At 47.9% G+C, this 16,775-nt stretch overlaps 1 protein-coding gene across 1 annotated transcript in view; it reads left to right on the forward strand.

The window, feature by feature from the left end:
* ZBTB40 (zinc finger and BTB domain containing 40) overlaps window positions 1-16,775 on the forward strand; it is a 36,804-nt gene that overhangs the window by 10,241 nt on the left and 9,788 nt on the right. Inside the window, exons 4-12 of the mRNA XM_027060132.2 lie at window positions 35-177; window positions 4,030-4,222; window positions 6,671-6,807; window positions 7,215-7,416; window positions 7,768-7,901; window positions 9,527-9,695; window positions 10,004-10,474; window positions 11,218-11,424; window positions 15,195-15,359. Coding sequence (XP_026915933.2) covers window positions 35-177; window positions 4,030-4,222; window positions 6,671-6,807; window positions 7,215-7,416; window positions 7,768-7,901; window positions 9,527-9,695; window positions 10,004-10,474; window positions 11,218-11,424; window positions 15,195-15,359 — 1,821 coding nt within the window. The remainder of the gene's footprint in view (window positions 1-34; window positions 178-4,029; window positions 4,223-6,670; window positions 6,808-7,214; window positions 7,417-7,767; window positions 7,902-9,526; window positions 9,696-10,003; window positions 10,475-11,217; window positions 11,425-15,194; window positions 15,360-16,775) is intronic.

Genomic DNA, 16,775 nt, shown 5'->3' on the forward strand with positions numbered 1-16,775 from the left:
CTCTGGTGTGTGTCTCTAACTCTTTCTCCCCCAGGGAGCACAGAGGAGGGAAAGACCTTGTCTGCTCTGTTACTGGAACACAAAGAGGACCTGATCCTCTGTGTCACACAGCTGAGACCCATCCTGGAGTTCCTGGAAACAGCCAAGGAGGAATTCCTAACTGGCGCTGAGAGAAGGGTAACCGTGTCAAGCATTTCTTCCTCCCTCCTGAATCTGCGTAGCACAGTTTTTAACCTCTCTGTGGCACGTAGCATTTTCTCCCTTGCAGTGTTTCTATGCCCGCTGCATAGAAAGCACCCTGAGGTTCACGTTCTTGATCCGCGTCTCTTTGTACCCCCTGCAGCAGCTTGCTGAGGGCCTCGCACGTCATGGCGTACAATTAAACGCTTAGATGTGTGGGTGGGTGCACAGTCCTGCTCCGACTCGGTGAGTTTTTAATATAAAAGTTGCCTCAAAGGTGAAAACGTCCAGGCGCATTTGTAATTATTATGACACTCTCCTTCTTTATAGAAAGGGTACACTGTTCATCGGTAGAAAAAAGTGGGGAAACCAGCAAAAACAAAAGAATTCAAATCTGTCACCGTCTCGCACTCCACGGTGACCACTGCTGACATTTTGGAGCACGTGCCCCTACGTATTCTCGTTTGAATCACCCAGAGACAGGCTTAGTATAAGCCAGGATAACCTGGTGTTTCTGCTTACTGTACTGCGACTACACTTCGTCCCCGTAAGCTGGATTTTGGTAGCTGCATTGTATTCTGTTTAATGGACACACCATAATTCATTAGTTGTTTGTTGCGGCAGATCTGTTTCCGATTTTTTTTGCCATGATAAATGAGGTGGCAGAGAACATCCTTGCATACACATCTTTGCATACCTGTCAAATTCTTTCCTTCGAGTAATTTCTAAGAAGTAAGATTTTGGAACAGAGAGTGTCAAAATGTTCAGGTGTTTGCTCTCTTTTGCCAAATTGCCCTTCGGAAAGGTCGTGCCAGTTTACTCTCCCACCAGCCAGCTACTAAAATCCTCATAAAGCTGCTAGCATGACTTCTCAAGTCAACTAGATAACTGTATTTGTTGGTGTTATTGATTTCAACTTTGTGCTAAAAATAGTTTTGTATCTGGAAGGAAGGAATAGGGACAGAGCTCTTCTGTGGCATCAGTTCTTAAAACTATGGGAAGTGGCTTGTATGTTGGGGAGAGAAAGTGTTTAGAAAGTAGTGGTAGAATGGTGAGCACTGGGTTAGTAGTGAAGACTGGCTCCTACCTAGATTCTCTGTTTGCAGTGATCTGAAACTGGAGTTTTTTCATACAAAATGGGAGCAATCTATAATCTCAAAATTATGTTCTATAAATTATGTTTCCAAAATTACAACTCCTTTGAATTTCTTAGAGAAAGACAATATACAAAATAAGGTTAAACCTCTGGTTTCTCCTGAGACTTAAAATTAAATGTAATTTCAGGCACTCAGTTTAAGTAAGTTGCTGATAGCTCGAGAAGTACCTGATTCCCTGTTTAGGGATTTCATTCGATTACTCATTCAGACCTTTTCATTATTAGCGGGATTGAATGTGTCCTTTGAACTGTTTCATTATCTCGGTGAAATAGCATTTATAGGAAGAGCCCAAACGGAGCCGCATTCCCTGCACCAAGACAGACCACGCTATCGTTTTCTTCTGTCACTTTCAGTTTACTGGACAGAAAGGACTGAAGGAGAAGAACTTAAATTAGTTCTAAATCGCAAAAGCACTTCTTAGAATCGGGGTTCTACCAGAGCTTCATTAAGCTACTTCTTCTCATGAAAATTGAAGCAAAATAATAAAGCAGGAGCGTAGAGGTGAATGTTGATTCGAATCGCCGCCGTGTTTTGACGTGGTGTGGAGCGTTCACTCAGCCCTTTTAGAACTTTTCCCTGTTACGGGATGATGCTAATCAAGGCACCGTGGCCCTTATCTATCCATACGCTGGGTTCTGTAAGAAATGGTGACTAGAAATGTCTTTACTTCAGGATTGGAAACAGTCACAAGAAGGGTAGCCCTACAGTTGTCTTTAACTTACTGCTTACTGTGTGCTGAGGACCTTTGAGACATTCCTCAGGTCTGCCCTCGCAGCAATTCCATGCTGTCATGGATGTCACTCTAATGTTAGAGATGACGAAACAAGAGCCACCTGGGTGGCTCAGTCGGTTGAGTACCCGATTTCGGCTCAGGTCACGATCTCACGGTTCGTGAGCTCTAGACCCGCATTGGGCTCGCTTCTGTCACACAGAACCTGCTTCGGATCCTCTATTTCCCTCTCCCTGCCCCTCCCCCACTTGCGCTTTCTCAAAGATAAATAAACATATAAAAAGATAATAAAATAAAAGGCGAAGAAACAGACACTTGAGAAGGTTAGGCAGCTCACCCCAAGACACAGCTGCTGGGTGCCAGTCCTGGAACTCAGGAACTCTAAGCAAAGCACAGTTCTCTTAACCGCTGGGCATAGTGCTTCCTGATAATACCAATAGCCACTATCGTTTAAAGATCACATGTGTCCTAGAAGTTATGTCAGGCTCTACAAATAGCGACTTCACTTTATAGACTCCTCATAACCGCTGTGCAAGGGCTGTTGTTATTCTCTTCTTCCATAGATAGGAAGATAAGGTTCAAAGAATTAAATAACTCACCCAGGGTCACACAGGCAATAAATTTTACAACTGGGGTTCCTACTAGGCCTGTCTGGCTTTAAAGCCTGTACCCACTCTTGACAGTTTCTGGCTGCCTCATTATGTATCAGAGAATTACTCAGGAACTAAGACATAGCAGTGAAATCAGTATGGGTTTTAGATAGAGACACTTTCACTTTAAATTATGATTCATTTAATAGAAATCTAGTACATATTAGACATTAAACAAAGAGAATGACTGTGTTCTGTACTGACGAGGAACATGACCGCTTAATTTATAATGTATGCACTCCTTTCGTATGTATATAGGTGTTCCTTTCGTATACGTGAAACCAACTTGGTTTTATAACTGCATTTACTTTTAAATGGGAGTTAATTTGACAATGGCATCCTCTGGCATGCAACTGTGACTGACCTGCTCCACTGTTTCTCCTGAAAGCTAGCATTTTCCCAAAGGAAAGCTCAAAATTTGGTTACTGGGAATCTGTAGATTCCATGTGTTGAAATAATCTCCCACATTATCTATCAGTTCCAGAAGAGCCTAGTTCCACATAGTGAGTCGTAGTCCATTAGGACTATTTTAATAGGAAAACAGCTGTAAAATAACAGTCATCTGTTTTACCTTTCAACCTTTTGCTGGAACCCCGTGTCCTTTTGACTCAGTAAATCCTCTAGCACACCGAGGAAGAAAAGGGGGCAGAGGTGGGGGCTGACGACTGGAGCTGATGTATGTGCAGAGCTGATAAGAGAGATCGAGAATGCAGAATCCACGAGAAAAACCATCCAGAAGTGCACTTTAAATCCATCCTTTCGGAGGCCACAGACTAACGTGTAACTTATCTGGGCATTCAAATTGCTATGCCAATAAAGTAAAAGGAAGTAAAATAATAGGATTGCTCTGAAATTGCAGCCTCTTACCATGGTCATGTACTGTATTGAACAGAGGCTGAAAACCACTGTAACTGTACTCATTAATTTCCAGTCTGTTTCTCAGTGTCTGTGTCTGTCTGTGTCTGAACAAATCAGACCTGAAGAACAACGTGAGAGGTAAGCTACCTGCTCTGCCATATAGGCCTCGTGCAGGAATCTTCTCACAAAATGCAAACCATTGGGGGACAAAGAATGTACACAGACCTGCGTTTGAGAAGGAAGGATTCTCACAGAGCTATTTGTTTGGAGATTGCTCGGGATTTGTACTGACACAACACAAAGAAGAGACTGTGGGAACAGTGGCACTAGAGACGGCAGAGGAGGACCGGGGACAGGCGCCTCGTCCTCCCATTTTGCTGGGCTCGCCAGAGGTGTGTTAGATGCACCGCGAATCGCTAGTAACCAGTGTCTGCCTGATTGCTTGCCGCTGCAGGTGATCCTGAATTGCTGCGAGGGCGGGACCCCCAAGGAGACCATAGAAAAGCTGCTGCACAGAATGTCTGAAGACAAGACTCTGACTGCAGAGAGTTTGGTAAAACTCCTTCAGGCTGTGAAACCGACGTCCCCAAACTTGGGCCTTCTGCTGGAGAATTTGCAGAAATTAGCCACTTCGCCAAGCACCACAGGTATTAGTTAATTGTCAGCTCTCTGGACTGGAACCTCTCCCAGAAAATTAGAGCTTAAACACCCTTTTGGCTCCATGCTGGGGAGATGAGATAATGGTAAGAGATGCCCTCGTGAAACAGAAACTAGCTGTCAGAGATCAGTGATCCTCCATAGTTCTGGAGTGAAGATCTGGAATCTGAGAATTGCTCTTCTCCATCACGTTTCCCTCATGATGTTCCTGTGGTTCGGGGTTTGTTAAGGTGTGGTTTTTCCAGGGTTGCCTCACATGGCACCTGTGAATGCCTGAGGAGCAGACGGGCTCACAGAGCGCATGGTTTTGACAAGCTGTGTTGATAAATACAAGCAGCAAAGACTCAGATCTTGATTTTCCCACTCCCGTTTGAGTGCTGTTTGGCTCTGGCAGTCCCCCGGATTAACCTTAAGCCCCTCATGTACCTTCTGTCTGGGGGAAGGGAGTCCGTGTCCCAGCCCTTAGGATAATGGGCCAAGTCTAGCCAGTTCTCCCCTGTCCCAGAGCACTTGAAACTGACAGGGCTTTCAGAGAAAGGGTAGTTGGAAAATGAGAGAACTTTTTTCTAGCTTACAGAAATAATGAATACTTATAGACTTGAACAATTTAAAAAATAAAGAAGAAAACAACCTCGGACCCTACCACTTGATTATTTTAGTGTTAAGACATTGACCTATTTTGTCACATTATTTTTACAACGTTGAGATATTCTATCATATTTTATAATTTTATCATTTCCTCCAGTGTACCATAAGCATTCTCCCCCACTTTTCGAAAAACTCCCTGTAACCCTATTTTTTGAAGGCTATGTAGTTTTCCATAATAAGGGTGTATATATCATGTATTACTCATGCCCTGTTAGGGTTTCGTGTAGCGTAATGGTTAGGGCTATCAAGACTACCTGGGTTCGTGGGGCACCTGGGTGGCTCAGTTGATTAAGCTTCTGACTCTTGATTTTGGCTCAGGTCATGATTGCACGGTTCGTGGGATTGAGCCCCACGTTGGGCTCTGCGCTGGCAGCACAGAGCCTGCTCGGGATTCTCTGTCTGCCTCTCCCCTGCCCATGCTCACTTTCTCTCAAAATGAATTTTAAAAATAAATAAATAAACTTTAAAAAAAAAAAAAAAAGACTACCTGAGTTTGTTATCCTGACTTACTTTGTAGCTGTGTGACCCTGAGCCAACGATTTAACTTCTCTGAACCTCATTTTCTCCTCTCTCAGATGGGGGTAAGAATGGTACCCATTACATTAATTTTTGTGGCCACTGTGAGATAATGTATGTACAATACTTAGCACGTTTATTGGCACATCATAGACATTCAGTAAATGAGTGATATTTATGATATTAGCACATCACAGACACTCAGTAAATATTGAGTGTTCTGTTCATCATCATCACAAATTATATAGTGACAGATACTTTTGTACACAGACTTTTTCCCTTCAGAGCATTTCTTTTTTTAATTTTTATTTTTTATTGTTTTTTAGAGAAAGAAAGTGCATACGTGCATGAATGGGGGGAAGGGCAGAGGGAGAGGGAGAGGGAGAGAGAGAGAATCTTAAGCAGGCTCCACATTTCAGCACAGAGCCTGATGCAGGGCTCGATCCCGTGACCCTAGGATCATGACCTGAGCTGAAATCAAGAGTCAACCCACTAAGCTTAACTCACTGAGCCACCCAGGTGCCTCCCCACCTCCCTTTTTAAAAGTGTTTTGAATTTTTTTTTTTTTTTTAAGATTTTATTTTTAAGTAATCTCTGCACCCAACCTGTAGCTTGAACTCACAGTCCCAAGATCTAGAGTCTGGTGTTCTACCGACTGAGCCAGCCAGGCACCCCCTTCTTAAGGCATGATTCCCAGAAGTGGAGTTACTGGGCCAAAGAGGAGAATATTTGTAAAGCTAAAGGAAAGGCATTTCCATCAGGCATGATGGTTTTTAGTTTTCTTTTAAATTAAATATAACCGTTTAAGAGAGAGTTACAGATTGGCTCAAAGGGCATATACACAAAACTTAAGTATAGCTTCACTACCAGAGTCTTGAGTCATGCCTGCTAGTGTTTTGGATTGCTGCATGGATCCTTAACCTCAGGCTCGAGGAGTAACACCCCTTAAATCTGTACCTCTGCATCTCTCTTACAAGTGCGCCTTCTAATTACCTCCCTGTTGAGCAATCACTAGCTTCTGCCACTGAGCGCTGACTTTTAAAGCATTAGTGGTTTTGCGACCCTGAAGCACCAAGCGCTTAAGGGTAGACCAAAGGAGATCTGAACACATGTGTATGAGGCCCCAAGCTGGGAGCCAGATTTGCCTTCTAGAGGAGACAGAGCGCTGGCATTTCAGCTCTCTTCCTCTGTCAGCTCCCCTAACCTTGTGTAGGAGAAACCTGTAGGGGTGTTTCGTTGTCACAAACATTATTGTTTTGCTAATATCCCTGCAGTCCAAGCAAGCCCTGATGATTATGGGACTGAGCTGTTGAGACGGTATCACGAAAACCTTTTGGAGATTTTCACAGACAACCAGACATTATTAAAAATGATCCCACACATGAAGGGTTTAGCCCCTGGAGAGAGAGAGGTAAGAGAAAAAGAAGGGGGGAGGGAGGGAGGGTGGGTAACATGAGAGAAGGAAAAAAGATGAACATATATGCATACTTTAAAAATATATTCATATTACATAAATATACACACAGCCATATTGAGAAATGCTAAGGAGTCAGTAGAGGAGAAAGAAAACAAGATTTAATTTCTAGGGCACAGCGATAAGTTGGAAGTTGTAACTTCTGCAGTAATAAGAAAGGCATTCAGAAGGAAGTGTGAAGAACTTGGTCTTGTATAAAAGTCTCTCAGGTTGGGAGGTGAAGAATGTTGAAAAACCCCTCCCCAGAAATACGTCCACTGTAACCCAGGACCCCGACTTGCAGCTTTGCCACTTGTCTGGTGGCTAGAAAGTCCCTCACTGTATTTTTGTGCCACATTTTGAAGGTCATGGAGAAGCTTGTGAAACAGGACTCTGGCTCGGGTGGTTTCAGTTCTCTGATGTCAGCAGTTCTAGAAAAGCAGACTGTCTCTGCAACAGCCATTTGGCAACTGCTGCTGGTGGCTCAGGAGACAAAGACCTGCCCGTTGAACCTGCTCATGGAGGAAATACGAAGGGAGCCTGGTGCCGATGCTTTCTTCCGGGCAGGTAGGCTACCTGATCTCTGTCCTAGCTTTGCCCCTGGTAGAGATTATCGTCAGCCTTGCCAGAAACTAGAAAGAGCTCTCTATGGTCATCCTCCACATCCCCACCATTGGAAGTAAGGACTGGAAATTTTGTTCAAGGACATGGGGGGTTGTGAACCTTTGAAAATATGCAGAAATCTAAGCTGATATTAATTATACTGTAATTGCAGTGATGTTTGCCATCTTCCCCACTCCCAGCCCCAGGAAGATCAGTGAAGTGTATTCTCACTATGAAGAGTGGAGCTGAGAAGGAGTGAAGGAAAAATGGTGTTCATAGTTCCAGTCATGAGTTTTTAATCTTCCTTTCTTTCAGCGACCAACCCAGAAAGTGCGGCCTTAGAAGCCATGCTGAGGCATCGCAGACTGATTCTAGAGGCCATCCAACAAGGGACTGGACTCAAGTACTTTACCGCAGAGGAGGAGCAGCTGGCAGAGGCTGTGAAGGAGGTGCGAGGGGGCTGGGCGGGGGGGGGGGGAATGACAAACATTTTTCCAGAGAATTCTACCAGGCCTGGGATGCTCTTGTTCCTAAGAGAGACACCAAATTCCGCAGAGTGCCTGTTGCCTGCTGAGCCAACCCTTCGCGGCACCTCTTTGTTTTTTTATTCTCCCAACTCTGTGTGGCAGGTGATGTCATCCACATTTTATAGATAAGGGAACCCGGGCTCCAAAGGGTTCCGTAGCATGTCTGGGATGCTCTGGCTGGTCAGAGTTGAAGCCAGGATTTGAACCCAGGCTCATGTGACTCAAACCTAGCTGTATTTCATTTGTCTAAACTTAGGTAAACTCAAAGGGAACCATGAGACTATTCCCCAACACGTTCTAAGACGCAACTGCTTTCAAAGGGAGGAGAGTAAAATTGGTCTTATTACATACTCTGTTCTGGCGTTTAGGAAGAGCCAAGATAAACATAGATAGAACAAAGCTTTTGCCCATATGGGGTAGCAAATAGCGCCAGCTCATTTTCTGTAAGGCTTCTCGGTGTGGCCCGCATCCCAGAAAAACCAGGTGGGGACTGGGGGGGATTCATGGCTGTCCAGCCCAGGATCGTGTGCTTCTCCAGGGGGGAAGAATTCTAAAGGGACTGAAATTCAACTACAGGTTCACCTGTAGTGCTTTTTAATCCAAGTAGGCGTGGATGGTGTGCCGAAGGGCTGGTTTCTAGCTCTGTCCACACAGGTGACAGCCCCACCTTGGCCTGACTCTCAGATGTGACGAAGGTGGTGCGTATTTCTTCGGGGCTTCAGAGGAAAGACGTACCACTAGGCTCTCTCCAACTCGCCTCGTGCTTCAGGAATGGGGCTCCTGCAGTTGATGAGTTTGAGCCTCGCTAATGAGTCTCAGGCCTGCCTCCAGGGACATCAGGTTTATTTAGATAGGCTTGAAAAGAGCAGAAATAAAATGTCTTCCCGAACGAAAATTCCATTTGGCCATCTGTGGATGGTTTTAGCTTTATTTTCTCAGTGTACTGACTCTTTCTGCTGATAGCTGTAACATTCTGAAAGAGGATGGCTTTGAAATCATATTCTTGGCCTCTTTAAAGCCCCTATTTGAACCTTCTTTAAAAAGCTGAGTTTTTTCATGAAAGAAAATGTTTAAAAGGGTACATCTAAGTGTCTAAAAATGTGAGGCCACTGATCATGCAGAATCACTTCCAGACATTGAGACAATTATATATTATGAAAAATGATCTTGATCTTCAAGACAGAACCACCAGCTACCAAATCCTACAGCATTCCAAGCTTTTAATATTAAGATCTAGAAAAGTTCTTTTGGAGACTCCTGGTTTCTGAGAAGATATTTCTCATAGAAAATGCTTAATGCTTCCTTGCTTGTGCCTTCTTTGTATTTGCACATTTGTCTTGACATCTGTCTCTCTTTTTTTTTTTTTAATTTTGCCAATTTCCCTGTTCTTGGGGAAAAGAGGGTTCTCCACATTTATCACAAGAAATGTAAACTTGTTACAGAGAGAGCAGTGCCTTCCTGAAATCAGCTTTTTTCCCTTAAGTTGAAAACCATGGAGAAAACTGCTGATACTAACCACAAACCTTTGTCTCCTGGTATTCATTTAGATTCTGAGCATTTCCCCTGAGACAGCCAGCCCTGAAGCTTCCCTGAAAGCAGTGCTGAGCAGAGCCACGGAAAAATCTGTCGCGGCCGTTGAAATATGTTCCCTCCTGTGCAGTGTCCACAGATCTTTCCCAGGCCTGCAGCCTGTCATGCATGAGTTGGCATACACTGGTAAGGAACAGAGTGGGGTGGGGGTCCTGTCAGGCCCGCGGGTGGTTCCCCTATTAGAGAGAAGAGGCAGTAGTTTGCACAAGAGTTCATCCATTGCTGCCTTACTCCTTCTGTATGCTCTCGGTACCTGGAGGAGTCCTAGGCTACGTGTGAAGCGATGCTCTTTACGTGTATCGGCGAGTCAGGTTGACAAGGGTATCACTTGAGAGTCTGAGGAGGGTCTCCAGTGTATCCTAAGAAGAAAAGTTGGGAAGCAAAGTAGAAACACAGGAGAATTTCCAGAGCCATGTGATTTCTCTTACATGCAGGCTTCCTTGAAACTCAGGAAGGTGGAGAGAAGGAAAGGTGGAAAGTGAGCAGTAAATTTCCCCACGCAGCCAACGACAGAACAGATGAGAAGGTAGCCGAGCCAGCGGAGGAAGGCTGCCGGTCTGGGAAGCAGAGCAGTCAAGGAGAGACCGGCTCCTTGCCAGAGCCACAAGCGAAAAACACGTCTGCCTCCCCCGACCCTGCCAAGAAGAGCTTCGTCTGTAAGGCCTGTGACAAAAGCTTCCATTTCTACTGCCGTCTGAAGGTGCACATGAAGCGCTGCCGGGTGGCCAAGAGCAAACAGGTGCAGTGTAAGGAGTGCAGTGAGACCAAGGAGTCTAAGAAGGAGCTGGAAAAACACCAGCTGGAGGCCCACGGTGGAGGAGGAGAGCCCGATGCCCCGAAGAAGAAGAAGAAGAGGCTTCCAGTGACATGTGACCTTTGTGGGAGAGAATTTGCCCACGCCTCAGGTACTTTGAGGCGGGCGAGGTAACTTAAGAGGGTGATAATTCTGAACATCACAGTGTGGATTCCAGGCCTTGTGTCTCGTATGCAGTGAGGGCCGTGGACTGGCCTGGGGAATGGAGCGGGTTCCTACAGACGCAGGGTCATGTTTTGAGAAGAGCATGAGCTTTGGCGTCAGCTCTCTTAACTTCCCCACCTGTTAAGTAGGCGCCCTGATAGCACCCGTTTTTTTGAATTGTTGTCAAGATTTAAGATAATACGGTTACACACCTGATGTGCAGTGCCTACGACAGAGTTAGGACTTCGTGAACTGTGGCCATTATTATTCAGAATAACAGCCAGCTACGTAACACTCGACTCCTAGGTTTCCATGCTGTTACTTGTTTCTCGATAGTAAGTAAGTCACAGAAACCGTGGGGTGTGTAGCCAAAATTGTTTACCCTTATCCTAGATGTCGGGGAAACCTAATGAAACATAAAGTGAGTTTTTGTTCCTCTGTGGCAGGTCCTATTTAAGAGAAAGAGGGGATGGCAAAGATAAACCCAGAACACTTCATGCCTGAACCAAACGGGTGGGACCGAGGTGACCTCTGGAGTGCTGGGCAGTGGGTGGGTGAGGTTGGAGGGAGCGTGGCCTGCTGTCCTGTGGTTCGTGCTGGGCTTCCTCTCGGGGCCCGGTCTCAGACAGTGCTCTCGTGTCCTCCTGCTGGCTTCATCACGTTGCTTACTGGTGTCCCTCTGGTCCCTAGGCATGCAGTACCACAAACTGACAGAGCACTTTGATGAGAAGCCTTTCTCCTGTGAAGAGTGTGGGGCAAAGTTTGCGGCCAATTCTACCCTGAAGAACCACCTTCGCCTTCACACTGGGGACCGCCCGTTCATGTGCAAGCACTGCCTCATGACCTTTACCCAGGCCTCTGCCCTGGCCTACCACACCAAGAAGAAGCACTCGGAAGGCAAGGCGTGGAGAATTTCTTCATTTTCCCCGCCAACTTTAACTGTATGGATTGCCTAAAAACCCGTGGATCTAGGCATGATAAAGATCTCAGGTAGCTTACAAACAGCGACCGTGCAGCCTGTGGGCACACGGATGACCAGGAGTACATAGGTGCACAGGTGTGCAAAATGCTCCGGTGAGAGTTTGTGAAGAGAGGCTGGCTCACCTGGGCTGGTGACTTCATAGTTGGAATCTACATAAAGCCAGGGGTTCCTTGGGCTTCGAGGTGGAATTCAAGCTTCAGAAGAACCTTGGTTTAGCACCTGCTGTGGCGCTCGCAGCGGCAGGGGCTGAGTGATGAAGCTGGACGTCCTGTGCTCACAGAGCTGACGGTCTAGGGTGTGTCTGGGAAAGAGACAGGTGCCGTTGGAACAGGGAGTAACACTACCAGGGAGATGGAGGAATGAGGGAGGGGTTTCTAGTCCAGTCAGAGGGGAGGTGTGTTGTCAGAGAAGGATTCTCGGGAGATTCTCTGCATCGTTCGGCACATTTCTGTGGAAGTGACGGTCCCACCGTCCTCTCACCCGGACTGCGGGAATAGCCACCCAACTGGCGTCCTGGCTCTCCCCTTCTCCCTGGACTGTGTTCTCGGTCCACAGGCCCCAGGGATCCTTTCAAAAGTAAACCATATCCTCCCCCTTCTCTGCTCAAAACCTGTGTGCGAAGCCTGTTCGCCTCGCTGGGTGGAAAATCTGAAGGCCTTACGATAGCCTGCCAGGCTCCGTGTGACCAGGTCCCCTGGGACCTCTCCCCTGCCCACACCCTGTTCTCTCCGCTATACCTGCTGTGGGCCCTGCATTCTTGTCCTTCCCGCTGCTTGGAATGCTTTTCATCCCTCCCCACCTCCTTCGGCTCTTTATTCACACTTCTTCCCGTGAGTCCTTTCCTGACCGCCCCGTGTGAAATCTCAGCCCCAGCCCCCGTTCCCCTGCGTAGCTTGTCTCCACAGTACTTGTCACCGGCTATCTTACCTGCTTCGTTAATTTACTGTGTTTCTAGTGAGTCTCCTCCTGTCAGAATGCCAGCTCCCTGAGGGTAGGGCTGTTAGTCTTTCCCCCCACCACTGCGTATTATTGGAACTTAGAATAGTACTTAGCAAGAGTAGATAGACACTCAGTAAACACTTACTGACTGAATGACTTTCCTGAGCACGATTCCGGGTAGCAGGGGCAGAGTCACTATACACAGCCTGCTCTCGTGGAGTTTACATCCCACTGGGTAAGAGACCATGAACAAAGGTGTAATGTACAGTCAGATAGTAGTACTTGCCCTGACGAGAAGTAAAGCAGGGTGAGCGGCAGGAGGGAGGCAGGGCTGGGGTGGGGCACCCTCTGTGTCGTCAGAGAAGGCCTCGATGAAATGAGGTTTGTGTGGAAACCCGAGTGAAGTGAGAGCCGGAACCGGTGGCAGATCTAGAAAAGCCTCACAGGCGCAGAACCCCCTCTCCAAGTGGGGATGAGCCTTGCCTGTTTGAGAGACCACAGGAAACTAGAAGGGGCCAAAGCAGCGTAAACGAGACAAGAGGGTGAGAGGTAAGGCCGGAGAGGTTGCCAGAGGCCAGGTCTCGTAAGGGTCTTGTTTTGTTTTGTTTTTTGTTTTCTAAGTTGTTTTTTTTAAGTTTATTTGTCTATTCTGAGAAAGAGCATGCGTGTGTGCACACACACGAGTAGGGGAGGGGCAAGAGAGAGGGAAAATGGAGACCCCCCCCCCCCCCCGCCCGGGCAGGCTCTGCACTGTCAACATAGAGCCTGATGTGGGGCTCGAACTCACGAACCGCAAGATCACGACCTGAGCTAAAACCAAGGGTCGGACGCTTAACCAACTGAGCCACCCAGGTGCCTGTAAGGGTCTTGTAAGTCAAGGTCGGGACTGGTTGTTATGCAGAAAGTGCTAGTTTCTATTGCTGCTGTAACAAATTACCACACACAGTGGCTTAAAACAATGCAAACGTATTATCTTGCCATTTTAGAGGTAAGGGGGCCAAAAGAAGTTTTAACGAGCGTAGAGTCAAAATTTGGCAGGTGTGTTCCTTCTGGAGGCTCGGGGCAGAACTCGTTCCTTTTTTTCCCAGCTTCTAGAGGTTGTCTGCCTTCCCCAGCTCGTGGCCGTGGCGCTGCAACCTCTGTGTCCCTCATCCCGCCTCCTCCTCTGACCCTCCTTGCTTCCTCTTCCAAGGACCCTGGTGATTATTTTGGGCCTGCTGGTATAATCCAGGATAATCCTGTCATCTGAAGATCCTTAACTTAATCATATCTGCAAAGCCCCCTTTGTCATGTGAGGGGACACATTCCCAAGTTTCAGGGGCTAGGACGCGGACGTCCTTGAGGGCCATGATTCTACAGCAGGAAGCCATAGGACAGTTGTGAGCAGAAGATCCCTAGGATGTGACTTAGGGGTTTTGGAGTTAATTCTGGCGACTCCAGCCTGTCAGCTGTAATAGGGCAAGAGTGTGCCCAGGGAGGCGAGGTGGGCCAGTCATCTGGTGCGGGGGTGATGAGGCGCTCAGCTGGAGCTGTGCTAGGAGCGGTTGTAAAACGTTCATGTTTGAGAATGCGTTGTTGACACAGAAGTACAGGACCCACGCTGGGCTGGGTGCCGATGTGAGGGGGCAGTTTAGGGCGGCCTGGGGTTTCTGGCTTGAGCAACTGAGTACTGGATGGTGCTGCCGTTCACTGTGGTGAGGAACCTGGAGCGCGTGGGAGTGGGGGGTGCTGGGGTTGCTGGGAACAGGGAATTGGGAGCTGTGTCTGCAGAATCGGTTAGACCTCCAGGCGGAGAAGGAGGGTGATGGGCGGTTGGATGTGCGGGTCCGTAGTTCTGGGGAAAGCTGGGAGCCGGAGACAAAAACGTGGGCGTCGTCAGGGTACAGATGGCATCTGAGCTCTGAGATAAGGTTCTCTACAAAGTGTGAATAAGGAAGGCCAAGGGCTGAGTCCTGGGCTTCATTTTAATAATTCCACTCTTGATTGAAGAAACCCTTTTTTCCCTAACGAATCTTATTTCAAAGCCCAACATGTGCACAATGAAAATGGCATTGATTGCTCTCGTTGAAGCAGGCCCTAGGGTTTGGGGGACCTGGACCCTTGCCTCACTGATTTCTCCACTTCTCTGTTGGCCCATAATGAACATTGGAGGCACAGCTGGTCGAGTGGCTTACAGATGCCGGCATCTGAGCCTTGCTCTGTACCTGTATTTTCTAACAGTCTTTGGCAGTCTGGTTATTGTATTCTCATAATGTGCGTGAGGAAATAGAGAAGCCAAATGATTTATAACAACTTTATAGCAAGTCAGCGGGAGAAGGCTTCCATTCTCTGAGTCTCCGTCTGTTACCTTTACGTGAAGTCGCAATTCTGCACTGTGGCTGTGGCAAGGGATCCAGACCTTGGGCATGAGGATGTATCTGGGCATGAGGATATATCTGTTTCCTGGGAGTGGAATGAGCTCTTCCATACTTGGGATGGCCTGGTTAGCAGATGGGTGGTCTGTGTGATGAGAACTCTGTCCTCATTCCTCAGGGGAGAGAGACCACACTGTGCCATCAGCTGTGTGTGTGCCGCCGTCTGATAGAGGGGCTCAGACCTCTCACCCGGTGTGTTGCAAATTGCTTATGGTTTAATGTCCTCTCCCAGATCATACTCCCCACCACGTGCCTTGCAGCGTGAGCTTGTTTTAGGAATGCCGTAAATGTTTGGTGCTGTTTCTAATGGGTAAACTCGTGTATGTTTCCAGGGAAAATGTATGCCTGCCAGTATTGTGATGCTGTGTTCGCCCAGTCCATTGAGCTGTCCCGCCACGTGAGGACCCACACCGGGGACAAGCCATATGTCTGCAGGGACTGTGGCAAGGGCTTCCGGCAAGCCAACGGCCTGTCCATCCACCTGCACACCTTTCACAGTACGTACCGAGATTGTGGAGTGGATGTCAGGCTCTGGCTCTGAGAGGGCTCGTAGCAATCATGACAGAAAGTGACACTCCACCAGGGCCAGCCCCGTTTGCTGCCTTCCCCTCCCCTATTCTCCTGCAAAACCGAGTCCCTTGTTCCTATTCCAAGAAAAATCCCATTTTAACGTGTCATCGTGTAACGTCCAGGCTGTTTCCTTGTCTTCCTTTTTAGCCCACCTGGTACTGCTTGGCTGACAAAGGCAAATTATGCTCGAAGGAGATCCTTGATAACAGGCTGCAGAGCACCAGAATATTCCCATTAGTCCACCGAGCTTCTCTTTCCACGCCCCCTCCCGCCCCCACTCATCTCATAGCCCTACCCACCTTCCCCATAGGAGCGGCCGGACACTGTCTGAGCTCACGCACACCGTTGTACGTGGTCCCTGCTCACGCCGCCCTGAAAGCCTTCTGCCCCGCGTTCTCTCTCCAGGGCTCCCCTGGCCACTTGGTCAGTGGGGTCTGCCCCCATTTTTGTCCCCTTCTACTGGCACTGATACAAAGACGTGCTACTGTTCGACACACACATAGGAAGGTAAAGAAAACTCCGTCCTCATTCCGGCCTCGGGAGATGGCCAGTGTGGTGTGTGGCTGGCCACATTGCATCTTCTCCAGCAGCAGGCGTGTGATCAACACCATGTCCCCGGGAGTTAGGAGGAGCTTGGGCTCTGAAATCACACGGGCCTGGACTTAAATCTTGACCCTGCCGTTTTCTTCCTTGAGACCTTAAGCAGATTTCTTTACCTTTCTAAGCCTCCCGTACCCCTTCTGTACATGAGAGAAAGTGATGCCGCCACCTTGGATCGCTGTGAGAGTTAGTGAGGTATCCCGTGTAAAGCGTGACACAGAGATGCTCACTAAATGCCAGATGTTATTACTGGATGAAAGCAGCCCTCCCAGATGCCATTTGTCACCGTCAAAGCCGGTCTCTCTAGCACGTCATGCACCCTGCATACCCTTCTCCCTTCTCCCCTCCCCTCCCCACCTCTGTTTCCCTTCTCCCCTCTCCTCTCCCCTCCCCGCCTCTGTTTCCCACACACCAGTTTCTAGCTGTCGGCAAACACAGGACCTACAAACATGTACTTAACGTCGACCCATGCAAATCTGTTATCTGCCAGCTGGCAAAGGACATTGTTGGGGCTCCTCGGTGCCCAGCCCGGGGCTGGACACTGTGGACGATGCAGGAGGTATACACAGGGCTGCCCCCTCCCCCCGAGGTGTTCCTGGGTCCCCACGTCCAGCTCGTGAGGCTCCCAGATGAGTGAGATCTGGCTTGGATCTAGTGCCATCATTTTATGTCCTTTCAGCCTTTTTGAATGCCATGCTCCTCTGGTCTCCTTTTCCTGGTAGCATTACCGGGGAGAGGGGTGA

Source organism: Acinonyx jubatus, chromosome C1 (assembly GCF_027475565.1).
Source record: "Acinonyx jubatus isolate Ajub_Pintada_27869175 chromosome C1, VMU_Ajub_asm_v1.0, whole genome shotgun sequence".
Taxonomy (NCBI): domain Eukaryota; kingdom Metazoa; phylum Chordata; class Mammalia; order Carnivora; family Felidae; genus Acinonyx; species Acinonyx jubatus.